At 36.3% G+C, this 23872-nt stretch overlaps 1 protein-coding gene across 2 annotated transcripts in view; it reads left to right on the top strand.

Moving 5' to 3' along the window:
• TTC17 (tetratricopeptide repeat domain 17) overlaps nucleotides 1-23872 on the top strand; it is a 154170-nt gene that overhangs the window by 40479 nt on the left and 89819 nt on the right. For both annotated transcript variants that reach the window (XM_079929426.1, XM_079929425.1), the window contains exons 6-15: nucleotides 9339-9448; nucleotides 10026-10170; nucleotides 10621-10760; nucleotides 12202-12362; nucleotides 14064-14176; nucleotides 18259-18405; nucleotides 19755-19870; nucleotides 20027-20192; nucleotides 21360-21437; nucleotides 21575-21799. In XM_079929426.1, coding sequence (XP_079785552.1) covers nucleotides 9339-9448; nucleotides 10026-10170; nucleotides 10621-10760; nucleotides 12202-12362; nucleotides 14064-14176; nucleotides 18259-18405; nucleotides 19755-19870; nucleotides 20027-20192; nucleotides 21360-21437; nucleotides 21575-21799 — 1401 coding nt within the window. The remainder of the gene's footprint in view (nucleotides 1-9338; nucleotides 9449-10025; nucleotides 10171-10620; nucleotides 10761-12201; nucleotides 12363-14063; nucleotides 14177-18258; nucleotides 18406-19754; nucleotides 19871-20026; nucleotides 20193-21359; nucleotides 21438-21574; nucleotides 21800-23872) is intronic.

Here is a 23872-nt window from a genome sequence, read left to right as displayed (position 1 = left end):
ACACAGGAAATACATAGATTATCACTGTTCTCTGAACAGGTAAAAGAATCACCACTAACAATAAAATCTTCATGTAATTTTAAGGGAACATCTACTTTAAAATGATGAAATGGGGAATTATATAACAGGACCCAAGAATTTAAAGGTATCATTCAGGATAACATATGGGAATTTAGAAAATAGTTTTTGCTCTTCTCTGTGCCTAAGGAGATTTGTAAAATGCAGGCTAGTTTCTAAGCACTATTATAGTGGTACTAAGTAAAATGTGTAATTGTAACATTTATATACAGTTTACTCAAATATATATTTATATGTTTATTCAAATGCATTATATATTATAGGATTATTTTTGTAGCTAAGTTACCTTCTTCATATTGTTTTTCTGAAGGTAATGTAAAATATTGCATCCCCAGAATTGATAAGTAATAAGGAAAAACTGGCCTGGGATTTAAGATGTCATTCAGAGAATTGTTAGTTGAAAGTAGATCATCGTGGTAAATGCTCTATAGAAAATTAAAATAGAGGGTAATTGAGTGGCTTCTTTAGGTTGAGCAGTTGGGGTTATCCTCTCTGGAAAGATGAAATTTAAGCTGATACTTGAATGACAAGAAGGAACCAAAAGTCAAAGATCAAGGAAGAACATTCTAGGCTGAAGAATGAACAAAGGCCCTGAAGCCTTAATGAGCTTGGTAGTATATTAGTTAGCTCAGGCTGCCATCACAAAATACCACAGACTGTGTGGCTTAAACAACAGAAATCTATTTCTCACAGTCTGGAGGCTGGAAAGTCCAAGATCATGTTGCTGGCTGATTTGGTTCCTGGTGAGGACTCACCTTCTGGCTGTGTCCTCACATGGCTTCTTCTCAGTGTGTACATGGGGAGGGAGGGAGGGAGAGATAGAGAGATAAATCTTCCTCTTATAAGGGGACTGGCCCTATTGGATTTTTAACCTTTATCACCTCTTCAGAGGCCCTATCTTCACATATAGTCACGTTGAGGGTTAGGGCGTCCATATATGAATGGTTAGAAACACATTCAGTATATAACAAGTGTTATGTAATTAAATTCAGGTCAGTATGGCTGGAGCTTGGTGAGAAAAGGGAGGATGATAGGGAATGAAGCCAAAGAAGTAGACCAGGGCCAGACTATGTGGGGCTCTGAAAGCCAAAGTTAGGACTTTGAATTTTATTACAAGTGTGCTGAGAAGCTGGAGCAGACGAGTAACATAATTTAATTAGTACTTTTTAAGGTGCACTCTCAAACTTATATGGAGAAAGGACTAAAGGAGGCCAAAATTCGAAATAGACCATTAGAAGGCTAGTGCAGTAACTCGAGAGAGATGAAGATGGTTTGGACTAGAAGGATTGGTAGTGGAAATGGAGGAAGTTAAACTATTTCAGGAAATGTTTAGAAGTTTAGAAGCTGATTAATTAGATATGGGGAATGAGAGAAAAAGAGGAATCAAGGGTAATTCCTTAATTTTTGGCTTGAGCAACTTGGAGGAGCAGGGTTGGGGTGAGAGAAGATGAGATAGAGTTCTGTTTTGGTCAAGTTAAATCTGAAATACCTATATGAGTCTGGAATTCCAGTAGAGGTCAGAGCTGGGTATGTAGATAGAGAATAATTGTTAAGTAGGGAGTATCTGTAGCCGTGGGATTACATATGGTCATCTGGAGAAGAGTGAAGTTTGAGAAGAAGTCCTGGGTCCTCCTACATTATCTGTCAAGCAGAGGGTGAAGGGCCAGCAGAAAAGATCCAAAGGATGTCCAGAAGGATGTGATATCCTAAGAGCCAAGGGAAAAAATGTGTTCAAAAGAGAGAAAATAATTAATAGTGACATTTGAACATTTATAGATTAGAGTGTAGATTTTATGAGAAATCTTTTTTTTATTTTGAATTTTATTTTATTTTTTATACAGCAGGTTCTTATTAGTTATCTATTTTATACATATTAGTGTATACACGTCAATCCCAATCTCCCAATTCATCACACCCCCACCCCCACCTCCACTTTCCCCCTTGGTGTACATATGTTTGTTCTCTACGTCTGTGTCTCTCTTTGTGCCCTGCAAACTGGTTCATGTGTACCATTTTTCTAGATGCCACATATATACGTTAATTAATATACGATACTTGTTTTTCTCTTTCTGACTTACGTCACTCTATATGACAGTCTCTAGATCCATCCACGTCTCTAAAAATGACCCAATTTCGTTCATTTTTTGGCTGAGTAATATTCCATTGTATATACGTACCACATCTTCTTTATCCATTCATCTGTTGATGGGCATTCAGGTTGCTTCCATGACCTGCCTATTGTAAATAGTGCTGCAAGGAACATTGGGGTGCATGTGTCTTTTTGAATTATAGTTTTCTGTGGGTATATGCCCAGTAGTGGGATCACTGGATCATATGGTAATTCTATTTTTAGTTTTTTAAGGAACCTCCATACTGTTCTCCACAGTGGCTGTATCAATTTACATTGCCACCAACAGTGCAAGAGGGTTGCCTTTTCTCCACACCCTCTCCAGCATTTGTTGTTTGTAGATTTTCTGATGATGCCCATTCTAACTGGTGTGAGGTGATACCTCATTGTAGTTTTGATATGCATTTCTCTAATAATTAGTGATGTTGAGCAGCTTTTTGTGTGCTTCTCGGCCATCTGTATGTCTTCTTTGGAGAAATGTCTATTTAGGTCTTCTGCCCACTTTTTCATTGGGTTGTTTGTTTTTTTAATATTGAGCTGCATGAGCTGTTTAAATATTTTGGAGATTAATCCTTTGTCCATTGATTCGTTTGCAAATATTTTCTCCCATTCTGAGGGTTGTCTTTTCGTCTTGTTTGTAGTTTCCTTTGCTTTGCAAAAGCTTTGAAGTTTCATTAGGTCCCATTTTGTTTATTTTTGTTTTTATTTCCATTACTCTAGGAGGTGGATCAAAAAAGATCTTGCTGTGATTTATGTCAGAGTGTTCTTCCTATGTTTTCCTCTAAGAGTTTTATAGTGTCTGGTCTTACATTTAGGTCTCTAATCCATTTTGAGTTTATCTTTGTGTATGGTGTTAGGGAGTGTTCTAATTTCATTCCTTTACATGTAGCTGTCCAGTTTTCCCAGCACCACTTACTGAAGAGAGTGTCTTTTCTCCATTGTATATCCTTGCCTCCTTTGTCATAGATTAGTTGACCATAGATGTATCGGTTTATCTCTGGGCATTCTATCCTGTTCCATTGATCTGTATTTGTTTTTGTACCAGTAACATATTATCTTGATTACTGTAGCCTTGTAGTATTGTCTGTAGTCAGGGAGTCTGATTCCTCCAGCTCCGTTTTTTTCCCTCAAGACTGCTTTGGCTATTCAGGGTCTTTTGTTCCTCCATACAAATTTTAAGGGTTTTTTTTCTAGTTCTGTAAAAAATACCACTGGTAATTTGATAGGGATTGCATTGAATCTGTAGGTTGCTTTGGGTAGTATAGTCATCTTCACAATATTGAGTCTTCCAATTCAAGAACATGGTATATTTCTCCATCTGTTTTTGTCATCGTTGATTTCTTTCATCAGTGTCTTATAGTTTTCTGAGTACAGGTCTTTTACCTCCTTAGGTAGGTTTAGTCCTGGGTATTTTATTCTTTTTCTTGCAGTGGTGATTGGAATTGTTTCCTTAATTCCTCTTTCTGATCTTTCGTTGTTAGTGTGTAGGAATGCAAGAGATTTCTGTGCATTAATTATGTATCCTGCAACTTTACCAAGTTCATTGATTAGCTCTAGTAGTTTTCTGGTGGCATCTTTAAGATTCTCTACATATAGTATCATGTCATCTGCAAACAATGACAGTTTTACTTCATTCCCAATTTGTATTCCATTTATTTCTTTTTCTTCTCTGATTGCCATGGCTAGGACTTCCAAAACTATGTTGAATAATAGTGGTGAGAGTGGACATCCATGTCTTGTTCCTGATCTTAGAGGAAATGCTTTCAGTTTTTCACCATTGAGAATGATGTTTGCTGTGGGTTTGTCATATATGGCCTTTATTATGTTGAGGTAGGTTCCCTATGTGCCCACTTTCTGGAGAGTTTTTATCATAAATGGGTGCTGAATTTTGTCATAAGCTTTTTCTGCATCTGTTAAGATGATCATATGGTTCTTATTCTTCAATTTGTTAATATGGTGTATCACATTGATTTGCGTATATTGAAGAATCCTTGCATCCCTGGGATAAATCCCACTTTATCATGGTGTATGATCGTTTTATTGTGTTCTTGGATTTTGTTTGCTAGTATTTTGTTGTGGATTTTTGCATCTATATTCATCAGTGATATTGGTCTGTAATTTTCTTTTTTTGTGGTATCTTTGTCTGGTTTTGGTATCAGGGTGATGGTGGCCTCATAGAATGAGTTTGGGAGTGTTCCTTCCTCTGCAGTTTTTTGGAAGAGTTTGAGAAGGATGGTTGTTAGTTCTTCTCTAAATGTTTGATAGAATTCAACTGTGAAGCCATCTGGTCCTGGATTTTTGTTTGTTGGAAGATTTTTAATCAGTTTCAATTTCATTACTTGTGACTGGTCTCTTCATATTTTCTGTTTCTTCCTGGTTCAGTCTTGGAAGGTTACACCTTTCTAAGAATTTGTCCATTTCTTCCAGGTTGTCCATTTTATTGGCATAGAGTTGCTTGTAGTAGTCTCTTAGGATGGTTTGTATTTCTGTGGTGTCTGTTGTAACTTCTCTTTTTTCATTTCTAATTTTATTGATTTGAGTTCTCTCTCGATTTTTCTTGATGAGTCTGGATAATGGCTTATCAATTTTGTTTATCTTCTCAAAGAACCAACTTTTAGTTTTATTGATCTTTGCTATTGTTTGCTTTATTTCTATTTCATTTATTTCTGTTCTGATCTTTATGATTTCTTTCCTTCTACTAGCTTTTGGTTTTGTTTGTTCTTCTTTCTCTATTTCCTTTGGGTGTAAGGTTAGATTCTTTATTTGAGATTTTTCTTGTTTCTTGAGGTAGGCTTGTATTGCTATAAACTTCCCTCTTAGAACTGCTTTTACTGCATCCCGTAGATTTTGGATCATCATGTTTCATTGTCATTTGTCTTTAGGTATTTTTTGGTTTCCTCTTTGATTTCTTCAGTGATCTCTTGGTTATTTAGTAATGTATTGTTTAGCTTCTATGTGTTTGTGTTTTTTACGTTTTTTTCCCCTGTAACTGATTTCTAATTTGATAGCGTTGTTGTCAGAAACGATGCTTGATATGATTTCAGTTTTCTTCAATTTACCAAGGCTTGATTTGTGACCCAAGATGTGATCTATCCTGGAGAATGTTCCATATGCACTTGAGAAGAAAGTGTAATCTGCTGTTTTTGGATGGAAAGTCCTATAAATATCAATTAAATCTATCTGTTCCATTGTGTCATTTAAAGCTTGTGTTTCCTTATTAATTTTTTGTTTGGTTGATCTGTCCATTGGTGTAAGTGAGGTTTTAAAATCCCCCACTATTATTGTGTTACTGTCGGGTTACTTTTTTATAGCTGTTAGCAGTTGCCTTATGTATTGAGGTGCTACCATGTTGGGTGCATATATATTTGTTATTGTTATATCTTCTTCTTGGATTGATCCCTTGATCATTATGTAGTATCCTTCCTTGTCTCTTGTGACAATCTTTTTTTTTAAAGTCTATTTTACCTGATATGAGTATTGCTACTCCAGCTTTCTTTTGATTTCCATTTGCATGGAATATCTATTTCTATCCCCTCACTTTCAGTCTGTATGTGTCCCTAGGTCTGACATGGGTCTCTTGTAGACATTATATATATGGGTCTTGTTTTTGTTTCTGTTTAGTGAGCCTGTGTCTTTTGATTGGAGCATTTAATCCATTCACGTTTAAGGTAATTATCAATATGTTTGTTCCTGTTACCATTTTCTTAATTGTTATGGGTTTGTTTTTGTATGTCCTTTTCTTCTGTTGTGTTTCCCACTTAGAGAAGTTCCTTTAGCGTTTGTTGTTGAGCTGGTTTGTTGGTGTTGAATTCTCGTAGCTTCTACTTGTCTGTAGAGCTTTTGATTTCTCCGTTGAATCTGAATGAGATCCTTGCTGGGGAGAGTAACCTTGGTTTTAGGTTCTTCCCTTTCATCACTTTAAATAAGTCATGCCACTCCCTTCTGGCTTGTAGAGTTTCTCCTGAGAGATCAGCTGTTAACCTTACGGGAGTTCCTTTGTATGTTATTTGTCATTTTTCCCTTGAGGCTTTCAATAATTTTTCTTTGTCTTTAAATTTTGTCAGTTTGATTACTGTGTGTCCCGGTGTGTTTCTTCTTGGGTTTAACCTGTCTGGGGCTCTCTGTGCTTCCTGGACTTGGGTGTCTATTTCTTTTCCCATGTTAGGGAAGTTTTCAACTATAATCTCTTCAGATATTTTCTCGGTCCTTTCTCTCTTCTCCTTCTGAGACCCCTATAATGCGAATGTTGTTGCGTTTAATATTGTCCCCAAGATCTCTTAGGGTGTCTTCATTTCTTTTCATTCTGTTTTCTTTATTCTGTTCCGTAGCAGTGAATTCCACCATTCTATCTTCCAGGTCACTCCTCCATTCTTCTGCCTCAGTTATTCTGCTATTGATTCCTTCTAGTGTATTTTTCATTTCAGTTATTGTATTGTTCATTTCTGTTTGTTTGTTCTTTAATTCTTCTAGGTGTTTCTTCTTTAATTCTTGTAGTCTTCGTTAAACATTTCTTGCATCTTCTCAATCTTTGCCTCCATTCTTTTTTGAGATCCTGGATCATCTTGACTATCATTATTCTGAATTCTTTTTCTGGAAGGTTGCCTATCTCCACTTCATTTAGTTTTTTTCCTATGGTTTTATCTTATTCCTTCATCTGGTACAAAGTCCTCTGTCTTTTCATTCTGTCTATCCTTCTATGAATGTGGTTTTCCTTCCGCAGGCTGCAGAATTGTAGTTCTTCTTGCTTCTGCTGTCTGCCCTCTCTTTAAATTAATCTAGGGACTTCCCTGGTGGTGCAGTGCTTTAGAATCCACCTGCTAAGGCAGGGGACACAGGTTTGATCCCTGGTCCAGGGGCAAGAAATCTTATAGATTTTTATTTAAAGATTTATTTTTCTCTTTGAATATACTATGATGAGTAGAGTATTCTGCTTATCATGATGCTTTAGTAGTTCATGTAGAATTTTTAATTTTTATATATGTATTTTTAAAAGTAAAGTTATTTATTTATTTTTAGCTGCGTTGGGTCTTCGTTGCTGCGCGTGCGCTTTCTCTAGTTGCAGTGAGTGGGAGCTACTCTTCAATGCAGCGCCTGGGCTTCTTATTGCAGTGGCTTCTCTTTGTTGTGGAACACAGGCTCTAGGCACGCAGGCTTCAGTAGTTGTAGCTTGCAGGCTCTAGAGTGCATGCTCAGTCGTTGTGGTGCACGGGCTTTGTTGCTCTGAAGCACGTGGGATCTTCCCAGACCATGGGTCAAACCCATGCCCCCTGCATTGGCAGGGAGATCATGTAGACTTTTTAATTGATCTTTTTGTCCCAATTCACAATATAAGGTTTAAAAATAAGAGATTAAAAATCATTTGTTGATTTAAAGGAAAACTTTCTCAAAAGGCTACTAAAAAGGCAACTGAAGCCTAAGTCATAAGTCAAGTGTGAAAGAATATAGTATTCTGTAACCAGCTACACTTAGTGCTAAAGTCTTTCATTGCAGCACTCAAGAATCATATTTTTTCCTTGAAGATAGAATACTTAAGGATGCTTAGTAAAGAATTATACTAGTTTTAATCTTTTTTTCTTAATATTTATTTATTTGGTTGTGCCAAGTCTTAGTTGCAGCAGGTGGGCTCCTTAGTTGCGGCCCCAGGGCTTCTTAGTTGTGGCTCCAGGGCTCCTTAATTGTGGCATACAAAGTTTTAGTTGCGGCATGCATGTGGGATCTAGTTCCCTGACCAGGGATCGAACCCAGGCCCCCTGCGTTGGGACCTCAGCGTCTTATCCACTGCACTATCAGAGAATCCCATACTAGTTTTAGTCTTAAAGATAACTTTTTAAAATAAAATAATTGGTCCTTGAAAAAAAAAAAAAGCTATATAAAAATGTAAAAGGAAATTAAAAATTATAATTTAAAAAGTCAGAGATAATTGCTGTTTTATATATTTTTGGAGTTTTACATATCTTTATAGTTAAAACTTTATTCTCATAGGATAAATTTTTTTAGTGAAATTTTGGGATGAAAGGATAATCACATTTTTAAGCCTTTTCAAATACATATTGTCAAATTGTCCCCCAGCGATGCTGTACTAACCCAATATTTCTACACTTAATATCTGAAGTTAGTATACACTGTAGCCAATAGTGAATACTGGCATTCTTTCTAATCTTTGCTAATTTTTAAAAGGAAAACTTGTAGCTCTTTATTTCCTTTGTTGTTGTTGTTAAGTTTTTCGCCTGCTAAGTAGTCATTGTTTCATATTTTTGAATTGTCCATGTTTTTGGCCCTTGTTCTTTTGGTTTTTGGTTTCTCTGTTTAGATTTTTTATGAGGTAGCTACACATTAAGTGTTGGCTGTCATATGTTTTTCCCATTTTATCTTAAACTTTATGACTTTTTTTCCATGCTGAATTTGATATTTCTTTCTTGGGTTTACACTTACATTGAGTTTTTGACATGATTCAGTTTAGTCTTATGACCTCTGTGTGGTTGAAATTTAGTATATGTTAGGGGACAAAAAATGCAAGCCACAAAAGGAGAAAACCTGTCTGAACTTCTGTTTAATTTGACTAAATAATGCACTTATTACTACATACTAAAGACTTACTTTTTAGCAGTGTGAAGGTCTGAGTTAGTTTCTGAACACACACGAGGAAATGACAAACGTTTACCTTTCACAAAAGCATAAGCCTTTCATTTGTTTACATACATACCTTCATTCAGATGTTAAATAAATAGGAAATTTTGCAATATGTTAATTTCAGGAATTTCATGTTAGAACAACTAGCATTTCTAAGTAGGTTAGATCCTGACTTCTAAAGTCCTGAAACAGGGCCCAAGTTGTGACCACTTGGTGGGATTTTTCGGCTTTATTTCCCCTTTGGAAGATAGTCTGGGGTTGGACTGTCCCTGTGTTTAGATCACACCTTAATACACCTGATCAACTAATGATCAGAATGCTGTCTTGACAGGGATAGTTTATTTGTACTTTGTCCTCTGCTTTGTCGCTACTGTAATGAGTCTTGATTTTCTTCATCAGTTTCAGATCAGACAGAGTGTAAAGGTGCTCATTTTGAACATTCTGAGTTGAAGAAACTATCTTGAGTTACATTTGGTTGTCATTTTATTTGTTTAACTTCTAGAACTCTTCCTCGTGGGTGCTATATAACATGGCTTCATTTTACTGGAGAATAAAGAATGAGCCGTATCAAGTAGTGGAATGTGCTATGCGAGCCCTTCACTTCTCATCCAGGTAGGATTCCTCCTCTTCTGGACCTCCTGATTTTCCATGTAACTCAGGGCTGTTAAAATACATAAAAAACAAGAAGAGGAAGCATTGTGTTGTACTTGCATTCTCCTCCATCCCTGTTGCAATTAGTCCCATCACAAAAATGTTAGATGTCAAAGAGTTCAAAGTGATGATGGCATAACATACTTCTGATTTCTGTTAAGGAAAAATATATAATGTAGATGCCCTCTGATTCACTTGAGACTTGAAACTAGGGAAATTGGTTGGAGGAACTATCAGAAATTAAATTATTCTCAAAGCAAATATAAGCCCTAAATACATTTTAAAAGCATAAAATCTCTGCCAGACCTTATTTTTGTGGCAAAATTTGTAGTTATCAGATTGAGTAAGCACCGTCAATTATGTAAAATTAAACATTAGGATTTTCTTAAATTATTTTCCCCATCTGTAAGTAAACTCAAAGTTATTTTCCTAAGCTCAATAACTTTGAATGTAATTTGCCCTTGTCAGGCAGTTATAGGCAATTGTGGAGCACATGCTTCTTTCCTGACATCTAATTACATCTTCCCTTCTCTTTTAGGCACAATAAAGACATTGCCCTGGTCAACTTGGCGAATGTTCTGCACAGAGCACACTTCTCTGCTGATGCTGCTGTCGTGGTCCACGCAGCTCTGGACGACAGTGACTTCTTCACTAGCTATTACACTTTAGGAAATATATATGCAGTAAATACAACTTTTTTTTTACGTGAACCAATCCAGTTGCTGTTTTCTTTCTTTCTTTCTTTCTTTCTTTTTTTCCAATAAAAAATACCCTTTTCCCTTCTTTTGGTCCAAACAAGGGGATAGAAAGGAAGAAATTAAGGGAAAAAAACTTCATAGCGATAATGAATCATAAGTGTTTTAGCCTCTTCACAAAAAAGAAAATAATCGAATTGATACGAATATTATTTTCCTTTAGCATACTCTTCTTAAAATAGCAGTACTTCCAATTGAACCATCCTGTATAGCATTGCTGCATGTTATGGAGATTTGACTACTGATCGAAATAATCTTCACTGTATGAGATTTAGTGTGATCTCATAAATCATAAGGGGATTTGGACGGATACAACCAGGCTAACCATTTCCCCCCCTTTGTTTGTGTATGTGTGTGTGTTTGTTTTTGTCTCTTCAGATGCTTGGGGAGTATAACCACTCAGTGCTCTGTTATGACCATGCTTTACAGGCTAAACCTGGGTTTGAGCAAGCTATAAAGAGGAAGCATGCTGTCCTGTGTCAGCAAAAACTCGAGCAGAAACTGGAAGCTCAACATAGGTAACTAGGAGAAAAAATTACTGAAGCACCAACACTGTAGAACCTTAGGTTAGACTTGTGTAGGGTGATATCAGTGTTAATTTGTTCATTAGAATTAAGAAAAACACCTTTTCACTAATGCTAGTCCTGTCCTTTTTCTCCAGTCAGGAGGTTTAGCACAAGTCAGTGGTTGTATAAAGGATTCCAGGAACTAGAGAATATTTACAGTAAATGCTGTCATCTAAATCTTAACAATATTGACAGTCAATTACTCGTATGAAGTCAGATGGAGGAGGGGGTGCTGCCAGATGCGCAGTAATTCTATTGATTACATTTTTATTTCCATAGAATACACCGTCAGTAAAATCACTTGCGCATGCTACATTTGAGCTTTCTCTCCTTTGACTTCTAAGGTTGGGCTATTGTTATGTTGGTTAAGTGATGTTGAGAGAGATTATTTGGCCCACATTTTAATCAGATTTGTGTAAGTTGTACAGTAATGGAATTCTGTTGTACTTGGTCCTTGTAGTATACTTAAAAAATATCCTGTATTTAATTCTATAAATAATAGGGCCAGTAAAGGAACTTGACATAACTCAGAAGTGAATTGTTCATCTCTTATAGAATTAGCCTTAATGTTTTGAGTGTACTTTGATTATTATAGAATTAAGTGGGGATTTGGATTTCTTTAAACTTTTGCCTATTTTCCAATCTGTTTAAAAGCCTAATGTAGTAAAAAGGAAAGAATGACAGCTTGTTTATACCTGGCTTTGTTATACCTGGTCAGAACTTGCCCTGGCTGAGTTTCTTCCAATATTATGCTCTTCTTATACAATCTGTGCAGCTATTAAACCTCCATATGTTAACAGTATAATAGGCAATAAGATTTTTGTGACTAAATATAATCAAGCAGCTGATTTATTGATACCAGGTGGTAGGGAATATTCCTTTATAAGCAGTTTCTGTGGTTTTTTTCCCAAAATCTGTAAACCAAGAAGCTACAGTGCAAGAGCAAGGCATTGTGGCCTCTTCTCTTAACCTTGTCTTTAGGTAGAATCAAAGGAAAAGGTGAAAAGGAAGATTCTAGAAAGGCTTTGAATGTCCATGGAACTGACAGTCTTTGTGGAGGGAAATAGACTTGTTAAATGTATAAAGCTTTATAGTAGTATTTATTGCTATGTATCTTTTCTGGCACCTGAAGCGTCTAATACACCTTTTAATGTCATTAATTGTTGTGTTTATGGGAAGAATTTCACATCCATCTTTTTCCCCCCAAATTTTAATAAAACAATCGTATTTATTTAGCCCCATTGTTCTTGAACTTGTGATACAGTGATTGTATGTTAAAAGTCAAAATCTAGCAATTTTTGCTGAGAACCAGAAAATCTATGTATTTCAGTGGGTTTAAAAATCCATAATTTTAAAGCTCTGTAACTTTTTCCTGTTATTAAAAAATGTTAAGATCCCTCCAGCGAACACTGAATGAGTTGAAAGAATATCAAAAGCAACATGACCACTACCTGAGACAGCAAGAGATCCTAGAAAAACATAAGCTGATTCAGGAAGAGCAAATCTTAAGAAATATCATCCATGAGACACAGATGGCAAAAGAGGCACAATTAGGTAAGTACTGATTCCAAGTAATTGAAGACAGGTTAGGAAATTCACTTCTAGTGTGCTTTACTTTCATAACTTTCATGTAGCCATAAAGCAGTATAAAATTGTGCTTATGACTTCTCTCAGTCTTAAAATGACATCGTTACTACAGGTATACCAGCAGGCCTGAGGAGCTGGTTTGATCCTTCTAACTTTTTTTTAGTAAAAAGTAAAAACCAAATTTTTAAACTAAAAACCAAATTTTAAAGTAAAAACCAAATCTTTTGTATCCTAAGAGTCTTAACAGTTTGTCCTCTATGGCCTACATTGATGCTTCTCTAACTTTGGTATGCGTATCAATCTCTTGTTAAAATGGAGATCTTGTTAAAATGCAGATTCTGATTCAGTGGGTCTGGGTTGGGGCCTGAGATTCTGTTATTCTAACAAGCTCCTATTTGATGCCTGTTGTTGCTAGTCTGAAAACACACTGTAACATGGCCCTACACCAATTTAACGCAAGCTAGACACACCCTCGAATCAAAACATCCACACTTTTCAGCCAACAGTGGCAATAAGGCTAAATGTTCTCCTCTTTTTTATGCCCCATTAAAAACAAATGTTTTATTTTAGAAGTAAGATTTTAGACTAGACTTTGTCTCAAATAGGAAAGTAATCAATGGAATACTTTCGGGGGTTCTGAAATCCTCCCCAAAATTATACACAGTATTGTGTATATGCACATTTTTTTTTCCTGGTAAAATGGTATGTAGCTCTTATTAAATCTTTTACAGTCTCTGACCCCAAAGTAGAACCACTGGTCTAAAGGAACTTGGGTTGACAGGATATCAGTGATTTGATTGTATTCAGAATGTTTCATTTCTGATTAAACCCTGTGGGAGCAGATACGACAACTTGACACCAAAGAATAAATGAATAGAATCCCTTATATTACATCCTTCTCCCTTGGTAAATATATTGGTCTGTACAGCCTCTTGATCTTTGACCCTTAGCTGTGAACGTTTACAGTCCATTTTACAATCCACCTGACAAGTTTTCTTTGCTTTTTTTTTTTTTTTTTTTTGCGGTACGCGGACCTCTCACTCTTGTGGCCTCTCCTGTTGCGGAGCACAGGCTCCAGACGCGCAGGCTCAGCAGCCATGGGTCACGGGCCTAGCTGCTCCGCGGCATTTGGGATCTTCCCAGACCAGGGCACGAACCCATATCCTGTGCATCGGCAGGTGGACTCTCAACCACTGCGCCACCAGGGAAGCCCTTCTTTGCTATTTTGAGTGTAAAGAGTATGTTCAGTCCTTGGGATTATTTGCTGCTCAATCTGTACTGAAGTGCAACCAGAGCGCTTATATATATATATTTATATATTTGAAAAAGAGTCATGAAGTATATAAAGCAAATTCTCTCCAGAGAGATGGGCAAAGTCTTAAAACAATTTAATCAATAGATTTTACAGTCGTAGAATGCAATTGCCAGAAGGAACGTCAGTGATTATTTAGTGGAGCCCATTTGTTTTATAGGTGGAGAAACAGGCTTCTTTAGAATGATTTAATTTAATTAACCGTTAATGAGATTTCCCCTGGATAAGTATCCCCTCTGTAAGTACTCTGCCAGGCTCTGAAGAGTACAGGGTTGATAGTACATGACTTAGACTAAGAAAATCATGTTGTCATTGCTGATCTTTTTCATCAATTTAAATTTCCTTTCTTATTCCAGGAAATCATCAGATATGCCGTCTGGTCAACCAGCAGCATAGTTTACATTGCCAGTGGGACCAACCTGTGCGCTACCATCGTGGTGATATCTTTGAAAATGTGGACTATGTTCAGGTCTTTTTCTTAGTCTCTTCTAGTTGTTATAAACTTGCACATATCTAAGAGTAATATCACTCCCCCCCTTAATTCCTTATATAATTGATCTCTAAAATGTGTGACCATCATTTAAGGTGTTGAGTATCTGTTATGTTTATGAAGTCATATTTTATAGAGAGTACTCAGTTACTCCATGAATGACATTTTTGTTTCCCAAAGTACTGGCTGTATTTTCTTTTCATATGTGTTTAATTCTTTTCTTCTTTACCAAGAGAGCTACAATAAAAGCCTTAACCTCCCCTTTTAATTTACTTTAGTAAGACCTATAATTTAAAATTTGGGAAAGAGTAGCCATGCTCTTTCCTGAAGTCATCAGTCCAGTTATGTTGCTTCAACCAAAAACGTCATCAAAATGATCATCTACAAAAAAACGTTTATTAAGCACATTGCTGTGTGCATGTTTTTTCTTTCTTTCTGTCTCTGTATATGTCCACACAGGTACATACACATATACACACAGTCATACACATACATAAAATCCTAGCCTATCTAGTTGGGAAGAAATAATGCATAAATATAATGATACCAGATAGCATGTAACTGATGCTGATATAGACAGTAAACACAATCAGAGTCCAATTTTCATCCAAAAGGATACTGGAAATAAAATAACATTTATCCTATCCCATAGAAAACCCATCATGTTCCTTAATCATAGATACAGAAATTTCTAGCAATAAGCAGTTAAAATAAGAGATCAGGAAAACTTCTATAGGAAGACAAACCATGGAAAATTAGAACTCTTTAATTTAGAAAAACCCAGATTACATAGGGAAAGAGTAAGAAATAAAAATTAAGAGGCCATTTAGGAGGAGAAGTAGTAATAGAGACCAAAGCTTCCTATGATTTTTGTGAGCCAGCTCCTAGCAATATCCCATGTCTGGTTTTCAAGAGTAGTAAAGGAAGAACAGACTTACATCCTCTGGGACTCTAGCTCCCTGGCTTAAATCCAAGCATTTTAAGGGGAAAAAGGGAATATTTAGAAATGAAATATACCAAAACCCAGTGTAACTTTCAGATATCATAATGGTCTCAAGACAGACCATTTGGAAGACTGCCATGTGTGAGTGTAGCTTCCAACATTATATATCCATAAATTTCATCACTGCTATATAGTGAAAGAATCTGTTCCTGTTATTAAAGGCATAGAGCTACAAATTCATCATATTCATTCCTTTTTCTCATCTCTTTCCTACTCCATCCCATCCTAGTCCCATTCTCTTATCTAACAAGGTTTCAGAAATACACAGGAACTATATGGTATCTTGTGAGAATATCAAATATTGTTGTACCTTGGTTTGGAGGTAGGCTATACATATATATTTTTTAACATCTTTATTGGAGTATAATTGCTTTACAATGTTGTGTTAGTTTCTGCTGTATAACAAAGTGAATCAGCTATATGTATACATATGTCCCCATATCCCCTCCCTCTTACATCTCCCTCCCACCCTGCCTGTCCCCCCCGCAGGTGGTCACAAAGCACTGAGCTGATCTTCCTGTGCAATGCAGCTGCTTCCCACTAGCTATCTCTGTTTTACATTTGGTAGTGTATATATGTCTGTGCTACTCTCTCACTTTGTCCCAGCTTACCCTTCCCCCCACCCCGTGTCCTCAAGTCCATTCTCTTTGTTTACGTCTTTATTCCTGTCCTGCCCCTAGGTTCATCAGAACCTTTTTTTTTTTTTTTTAGATTCCATATATATGTGTTAGCATACAGTATTTGTTTTTATCTTTCTGACTTACTTCACGCTGTATGACAGACTCTAAATCCATTTACCTCACTACAAATAAATCAATTTCATTTTTTATGGCTGAGTAATATTCCATTGAATATATGAGCCACATCTTCTTTATCCATTCATCTGTTGATAGACACTTAGGTTGCTTCCATGTCCTGGCTATTATAGGTAGTGCTGCAGTGAACATTGTGGTACATGACCCTTTTTGAATTATGGATTTCTCGGGGTATATGCCCAGTAGTGGGATTGCTGGGTCATATGGTAGTTCTATTTTTAGTTTTCTAAGGAACCTCCATACTGTTCTCCATAGTGGCTGTACCAATTTACATTCCCACCAACAGTGCAAGAGGGTTTCCTTTTCTCCATACCCTCTCCAGCATTTATTGTTTGTAGATTTTTGATGATGGCCATTCTGACTGGTGTGAAGTGATACCTCATTGTGGTTTTGATTTGCATTGCTCTAATGATTAGTGATGTGGAGCATCCTTTCACGTGTTTGTTGGCAATCTGTATGTCTTCTTTGGAGAAATGTCTATTTAGGTCTTCTACCCATTTTTGGATTAGGTTGTTTGTTTTTTTGATATTCAGGTACATGAGCTGCTTGTAAATTTTGGAGATTAATCCTTTGTCATTTGCTTCATTTGCAAATATTTTCTCCCATTCTGAGGGTTGCCTTTTCATTTTGTTTATGGTTTCCTTTGCTGTGCAAAAACTTTTTAAGTTCCATTAGGTCCCATTTGTTTATTTTCATTTTTATTTCCATTTCTCTAGGAGGTGGGTCAAAAAGGATCTTTCTAGGATTTATGTCACAGAGTGTTCTGCCTATGTTTTCCTCTAAGAGTTTTATAGTGTCTGGCCTTACATTTAGATATTTAATCCATTTTGAGTTTATTTTTGTGTATGTGTTAGGAAGTGTTCTAATTTCATTCTTTTACATGTAGCTGTCCAGTTTTTCCAGCACCATTTACTGAAGAGGCTGTCTTTTCTCCATCGTATATTCTTGCCTCCTTTATCAAAGATAAGGTGACGATATGTGTGTGGTTTATTTCTGGGCTTTCTATCCTGTTCCATGACCTATAGTTCTGTTTTGGGGCCAGTACCATACTATCTTGATTACTGTAGCTTTGTATTATGGTCTAGTCAGGGAGCCTGATTCCTCCAGCTCCGTGTTTCTTTCTTAAGATTTCTTTGGCTATTCTGGGTCTTTTGTGTTTCCATAGAAATTGTAAAATTTTCTGTTCTAATTCTGTGAAAAATGCCATTGGTAGTTGGATAGGTATTGCATTTACTCTGTAGATTGCTTTGGGTAGTATAGTCATTTTCACAGTGTTGATTCTTCCAATCCAAGAACATGGTATATTTCTTCATCTGTTTGTATTGTCTTTAATTTCTTTCATCAGTGTCTTACAGTTTTCTGCATACAGGTCTTTTGTCTCCTTAGGTAGATTTATTCCTAGGTATTTTATTCTTTTTTGTTGTAATGGTAAATGAGAGTGTCTCCTTAATTTCTCTCTCAGATTTTTCATTGTTAGTGTATAGGAATGCAAGAGATTTCTGTGCATTAATTTTGTATCCTGCTACTTTACCAAATTCATTGATTAGCTCTAGTAGTTTTCTGGTGGCATCTTTAGGATTCTGTATGTATAGTATCATGTCATCTGCAAACAGTGACAGTTTTACTTCTTTTCCAATTTGTATTCCTTTTATTTCTTTCTCTTCTGTGATTGCTGTGGCTAAAACTTCCAAAACTATGTTGAATAAGAGTGGTGAGAGTGGGAAACCTTGTCTTGTTCCTCATCTTAGAGGAAATCGTTTTAATTTTTCACCATTGAAGGCTATACATATTTGAAATTGACTGTCCAGTGGTTTTTAATGCCTAAATGATAGCTATATTAAACGCTTAAGAACCCTTAAGCACACTAATTTTATAGAATAGTGATCATTTTAGTCTAGGTAGGGGAGAGGAATAATGAATCAAACATCTAAATCAGCTAATCACTAAACTTATAAGAGACTAAATCATAGAAAGGAAGTAGTGGGACAGGAAAACAACCCACACTAGTTTTCTCACACATCAATGGCATAGTTGATTGAAAGTTGCTAGCTGTGCGTTATCTGTGAGAGAATACTGTTGGGGCATAGTTCTGAAAATTAAAGATCTGATTGCCTTTTAACTGACCTACTTTGTGATTTTCTTCTAATTTTGAGTATTCATTAACATTTTTGGGTTGAGTTAAATCTTATTTACAACTCCTTTTCTGCTTTCAATTTGATTGAACTTTTCTTTTCATTTTCTAGTTTGGTGAGGATTCATCAACCTCCAGTATGATGTCTGTGAACTTTGATGTTCAAGCAAATCAGAGTGATATCAGTGATTTGGTCAAGTCTTCTCCCATAGCCCATTCTGTTCTCTGGATCTGGGGCAGGGACTCTGATGCATATAGGGTAAGTTAGTAGAGGATGATTAAGGAGTTTTCTCTAACAGACAAGATTTCTTAAAGCAGTGGCCCTCAACCCCACTGATTAATATGGCCCCAGTCACTGTTCAGCTTAGTTCAGCAAGCATTTGTTAAGCTTACATTAAATGGAAGGCATTCTGCTAGGTGGTAAGACACAGGGTCTGTCTTGAGTTCTTGGCAGTCAGGTGGGGCAGATGGACACCCTGATTTCAGTTCAAAGCTCTGAGTATAATCACCAACCCTCATGAGTTTCTAAACTTGACCTAAGTGCGTGCTTGTATGTACTTCACTTATTTAATCAGCATTCTTTTATTGAGCTTCCAACTGTATACCAGGCTGATACTATGAATATAGTACACAAGTTCCTTGCTCTGCTGGAGCTCACATTCTAGCAGAAGATACAGATAATAAACAAGTAAATAAATATGTATTTCTAACCTACCTAAGAAATAATTGTGTGTTAGCCAATGGGGATACCAACATATGAAGACAGAAACCATGTATTTTTTATTCAACATTAAATTTTCAGAATTTAATTGTGTTTTTATTCTAACAAAATTAATACGGCCACTTATTATTTAATTATGTCTAATATAAATTCCCAAGTTTGAAAGCTTCAGGCTATAAGTTTAGTAAGCCTCTGGTACGTGTTATTTATATTTAGAAAGATGAAATTTTACAAATAAAATAATAATTGTTAAACTTCAGCATTGGCAAAGAAAAGTCTTAGTTAAAGGAAAAACAGTTTTCTGTTCCAGTTTTTTAAGTGCATGTATGCTTCTAGGTAAAAGTCACAAACTCCACCTCAAATTGACTTAAACGAAAGAAAATTCACCTCATATTATGGGAAATCCAAAGATAGAGCAAACTTTGGCTTTGGTTGATTCAGTGGCCCAGTGACCCATTCCTTTCCGTTTCTTTAATTTGCCATCCACTGTATTGGTTCCATCCTAAAGCCTGTCTTCCTCATGGTACTGAGGCGACAGCCAGCAGTAGCTGGAGCAACATGGTTTTTGCTCCTTTGGGGCATAAGAGACTAAGACTGGCTTTTCTTTCTTGGAAGCCCCAGGCAGACCTCTCCTTGTGTCTTACTGGCTCAGCTGAGTTAGGCCTGCCCAACCCTGAACCAGTCTGTGGTAAAGCAGGTAGAATTACTGACTTAGACTAATAATCTGCAGTAGAAGGAATATTATAGAGTCTACCACAATGTCTATATCTTAAAATACTAAACTGTTTTTAGGTTATCCTAGTATATTTATGTTCTTTTAAAAGTTCATTTAGCATATTGAAGCATTGAATCTGAAGAAATTTATGAGAAATTTTCTTTTTTATTAGGACAAACAGCATATTCTGTGGCCTAAAAGAGCAGATTGTGCAGAAAGCTATCCTAGAGTCCCTGTTGGCGGGGAATTGCCAACGTATTTTCTGCCTCCGGAAAACAAAGGACTCAGGCAAGTGCTGATGGATTTGGCAAAGCACTTGATTCTGCATGATTATCATCTGGCGGTTCTTTGAGAGCACCAGCCTTGGACTTGAAAGGTTAAGTCTTTATTTTGAAGTCACCCAAACTTTGAAAATATGAATTTTGTTCCTTTTTCTTGTGCCAGGATCCACGAACTCAACAGTGATGATTATGCTTCAGAAGAAGAGGCCCAAACCCCTGACTGTTCCATAACTGACATCAGAAAAAGCCAGACTCTGTCCTACTTAGTCAAAGAATTAGAGGTCCGCATGGATCTGAAAGCCAAAATGCCAGATGACCATGCACGAAAAGTAAGGCTCACTTAGGCTGGTGTTTATTGCCGTCCATTCTGGTTGACTTCGCAAGCCTCATAGGTGGAGCAAAAATTTGATAGAAGGCAGTTGTTGAGCTTTAAGTTTATGAAACTGAAACATAGAGTTAAAGATTTGGTGAAATAATTAAGAAGTCAGTCATGCTATTGAAGGAATGCCAGTAAAGTGTTCCCCTGGGTTGCTATATACATAGACCACCCAAGCAGTGTTCCTCTAAGAGGGCTGCAAAGATGAGTAACACAGAACTCTGTTTACCTAGTGGAGGCCATTCTGACCACTGCAGTTTAGCTTTACATTCTCCAAGCTTCCAGAAGTTTGTATAAATTGAAAGCTTGAAGATTCTCTTTCCTTGGCCTTATCAACCCTGTTTTGCGCTCATATGAGGTCCTTAGGAATTTGTATGAATTTGATAACTATTTTGCAAACATTATAAATATGTTCTGTTACGCTGTTTTCTTTAGTTCCTATTAGCTATGTATAACTAGGAATGTTTTATTACTGAATATAAATCCTATATTAGTTACCATTCCGTAGGTACAAATGAAAAAATTTACTTTTTACAGAGAAAACAGACCATCACCATGACCTTTTTTTAACTTAATTTTAAAACTATGAGCAGTTACTACTTACATTCAGCATTTACTGAGGCAAAAAACATTATGTTCCAGGCACAGTTTGGAGTGCTAGGAATACAAAGAAAAATAGACCATGATCCCTAACTTAGAGTTGCTCACAGTTATATAAATGCTGCAAGAATATAAAGTAGACTAATTGAGGATCTGGTGCTTTTCCAGCTAGGAAGGGTAGCAGATTTTCATTGCATCAGGTGTTGCATGCTTTGCTCTCTGAATAATTTCTCATTTGGTTCTGGACACTTAGGTTGACTTGAACGGGGGAATGATAGATCACCTTAATATGTATGTGGTGTATATGTTTTTAACTTTTTTTAATTAAAGGAAACTAAGGCATACATGAGCAGGGTAACACCTGTTGTAATGTCAATGACTGCATGTTATGTATATAATTATAAATATCTCTTCAAGTTAGCTGTTCCTGAGGAGCTCAACACTGTTGTCTATAGAAATTCTTTTCAAATGTCTTCCCTGTTATTTTCAATTGATTCAATCTTCCTTTTGATGTTTTCAGATTTTGCTTTCCCGTATTAATAACTATACTATCCCAGAAGAAGAAATTGGGTCTTTCTTATTTCATGCTATTAACAAGGTGAGTTGCCTACCTCAGATATCTGAAATTTAAATGCTTAGTAATTGTAATTAAAAGTTAAAATGCATGTATTAAAAAATCCTTTTTAGAATGAGTACTGTATTCTTGTATTAACTGAAGTATTTGGGGTTTTTCAGCCAAATGCTCCTGTCTGGCTGATACTCAATGAAGCTGGACTCTACTGGAGAGCAGTAGGAAATAGCACCTTTGCTATTGCTTGTCTTCAGAGGGCTTTGAATTTGGCTCCGCTTCAATACCAGGATGTTCCTCTTGTGAACTTGGCCAACCTTTTGATTCACTATGGCCTTCATCTTGATGCCACTAAACTGCTGCTTCAAGCTTTGGCCATCAATAGCTCTGAGGTGAGGTTTTATGTTTCTTTGTAGCAATATATACTAAGTAGTGATAACTCAAATTCAGAGTATAATATGTATTTTTATAGAAAGGGCATAAAAAAAAACTCGTTTTATTTTTTAGTAGAATTTGCATATTGTAAGACGGCTTTGTTTTATTTTTGATGTGTTCATCTATTTTAAATGAATGAAGTTTATAAATTATACAGTTATTTTTTAGAAACTTACATTTACATAAGAATGACATAGCTGCTAAAAATATACTGCCACATCTTTATGTCTGAAACATCTGCTTCTCACTTTATCCTGCTCATTACAGCGTGCACATTGCATAATGTTATACTGTTTTACAGCGTTAATTTATAGATACCTTTATACCAAGCAAGCCAGAGCACAGTTTAAAGGTTGTTTTGATAAGGATAGATAAGTAGGTTGATATTCATGCCCTGAACCTCCCATATGCAATCCATGGAGTTGTGTCACTGCTTTGTAGTTAAATACTTTATTTCATTGTTTCTAAAGTACCACTTACTTTTTTTTTTCATATTTTAACATCTCTGAAATAAGGATGCATGTTATAATTGATGACATCTTACGTTTGATGAATGCAGTTATAATAAATGTACAGTTAAATTGCTTTTATACTTAGCGTCTAAATGTTTCTGAGTTTTATATGCAAAGAAACTTTTAGAAGAAGTGTGCATGAATGGCCTAGGTTTATTCGAGGTGTCCCGAAACTGATTTTTTCGGTACTAGAAGAGAATGTTGCCTGTTAAGAGTTTCCTTTGAAATACACCAATTCACAACTGGATTTTAAGTAAAACTTTATAATCACTGTTATACAACAGGCCAAGTTGCCAGAGAAGTACATCAAATATTAATCAAATGTTTACTGTGTGCCAGGTGTGGCTATAGTAGAACAGATGGTCTATATGAGATGTGATAAAATGAACACCCAAATGGAAGGTTCAGCACAGCTGCATTCCCTTGATACTTCTCATGGTTCACTTTTTTCTGCCACCAGCCAAGGCAATTAGGCAGTTTTCTTCTGGAAAAAAAAAAAAAAAAAAAGCTCCTTTAGAGATTAGCTGCCTTTTCATTTTTTTTTTTGCAGTACGCTGGCCTCTCACTGTTGTGGCCTCTCCCGTTGTGGAGCACAGGCTCCGGATGCGCAGGCTCAATGGCCATGGCTCACGGGCGTAGCTGCTCCGCGGCATGTGGGATCTTCCCGGACCGGGGCACAAACCCAGGTCCCCTGCATCGGCAGGCGGACTGTCAACCACTGCGCCACCGGGGAAGCCCTGCCTTTTCATATTTGAAAATTATACTAAAATTTTAGCTAAATACTGTAGTACTGCAACAAGAATAAAAATACAAATCAGTGAATCAGGGTAGATACCCCAAAATACACCTTAATCAGACCCTACCCCCAGCTGTCAACATTTGGAAATATTTCCTTATAAGCTTTCCTTCTATGTAAATATTTCATAGTGTTGCAACTTTACTGTACTGGTGATCTTTAAAACTTATATAAAAAAAAATTTTTACTACCTAGTTTTTATAGCCATCAATTTAAGTGGTTGTATAAAGGTTTGATGAATTGATATGTTAGAACTGACTCCTCTGTTGCTGGATGTTTAGGTTGCTAATATCAGTAATGATTTTCTGGATACGACCTTTTCTGTTTTCCAGATAATTTTCTTAGGAAAGACTGCTAGTAGCAGTGAAATTACTAAGTCAGTAAGAGAATGAATATTTTGATGGCTTTGATACAAAATACCAAACAATCCACAAAAAGATTTGGGCCAATATATATTGCCATAATCAAGATCTATAAATATTCATTTTGCTTGTATTATCACCAGAATCAGTTGAAGTAACTGCTAACTTTTATTGATTGTTTACTAGAGCCAGGCATCATACTAAGCACTTTACATGTAATAACTCATTTAATCCTCAAAACAACCCTATGAGATAAGATTTACCCATTTGATAGAAAAAGAATGCCAAAGGGGTTTACAGAAAGTCATAGAGCTTGGATTTGAACTCAGGGAGAGTGGCCATTAGAGTTCACACCTTTAT

The sequence above is a fragment of the Stenella coeruleoalba genome, assembly GCF_951394435.1.
Source record: "Stenella coeruleoalba genome assembly, chromosome: 8".
Classification (NCBI taxonomy): domain Eukaryota; kingdom Metazoa; phylum Chordata; class Mammalia; order Artiodactyla; family Delphinidae; genus Stenella; species Stenella coeruleoalba.
The sequence above is the reverse complement of the archived record's forward strand: the minus strand, read 5'-3'. Positions and strand labels throughout refer to the sequence as shown.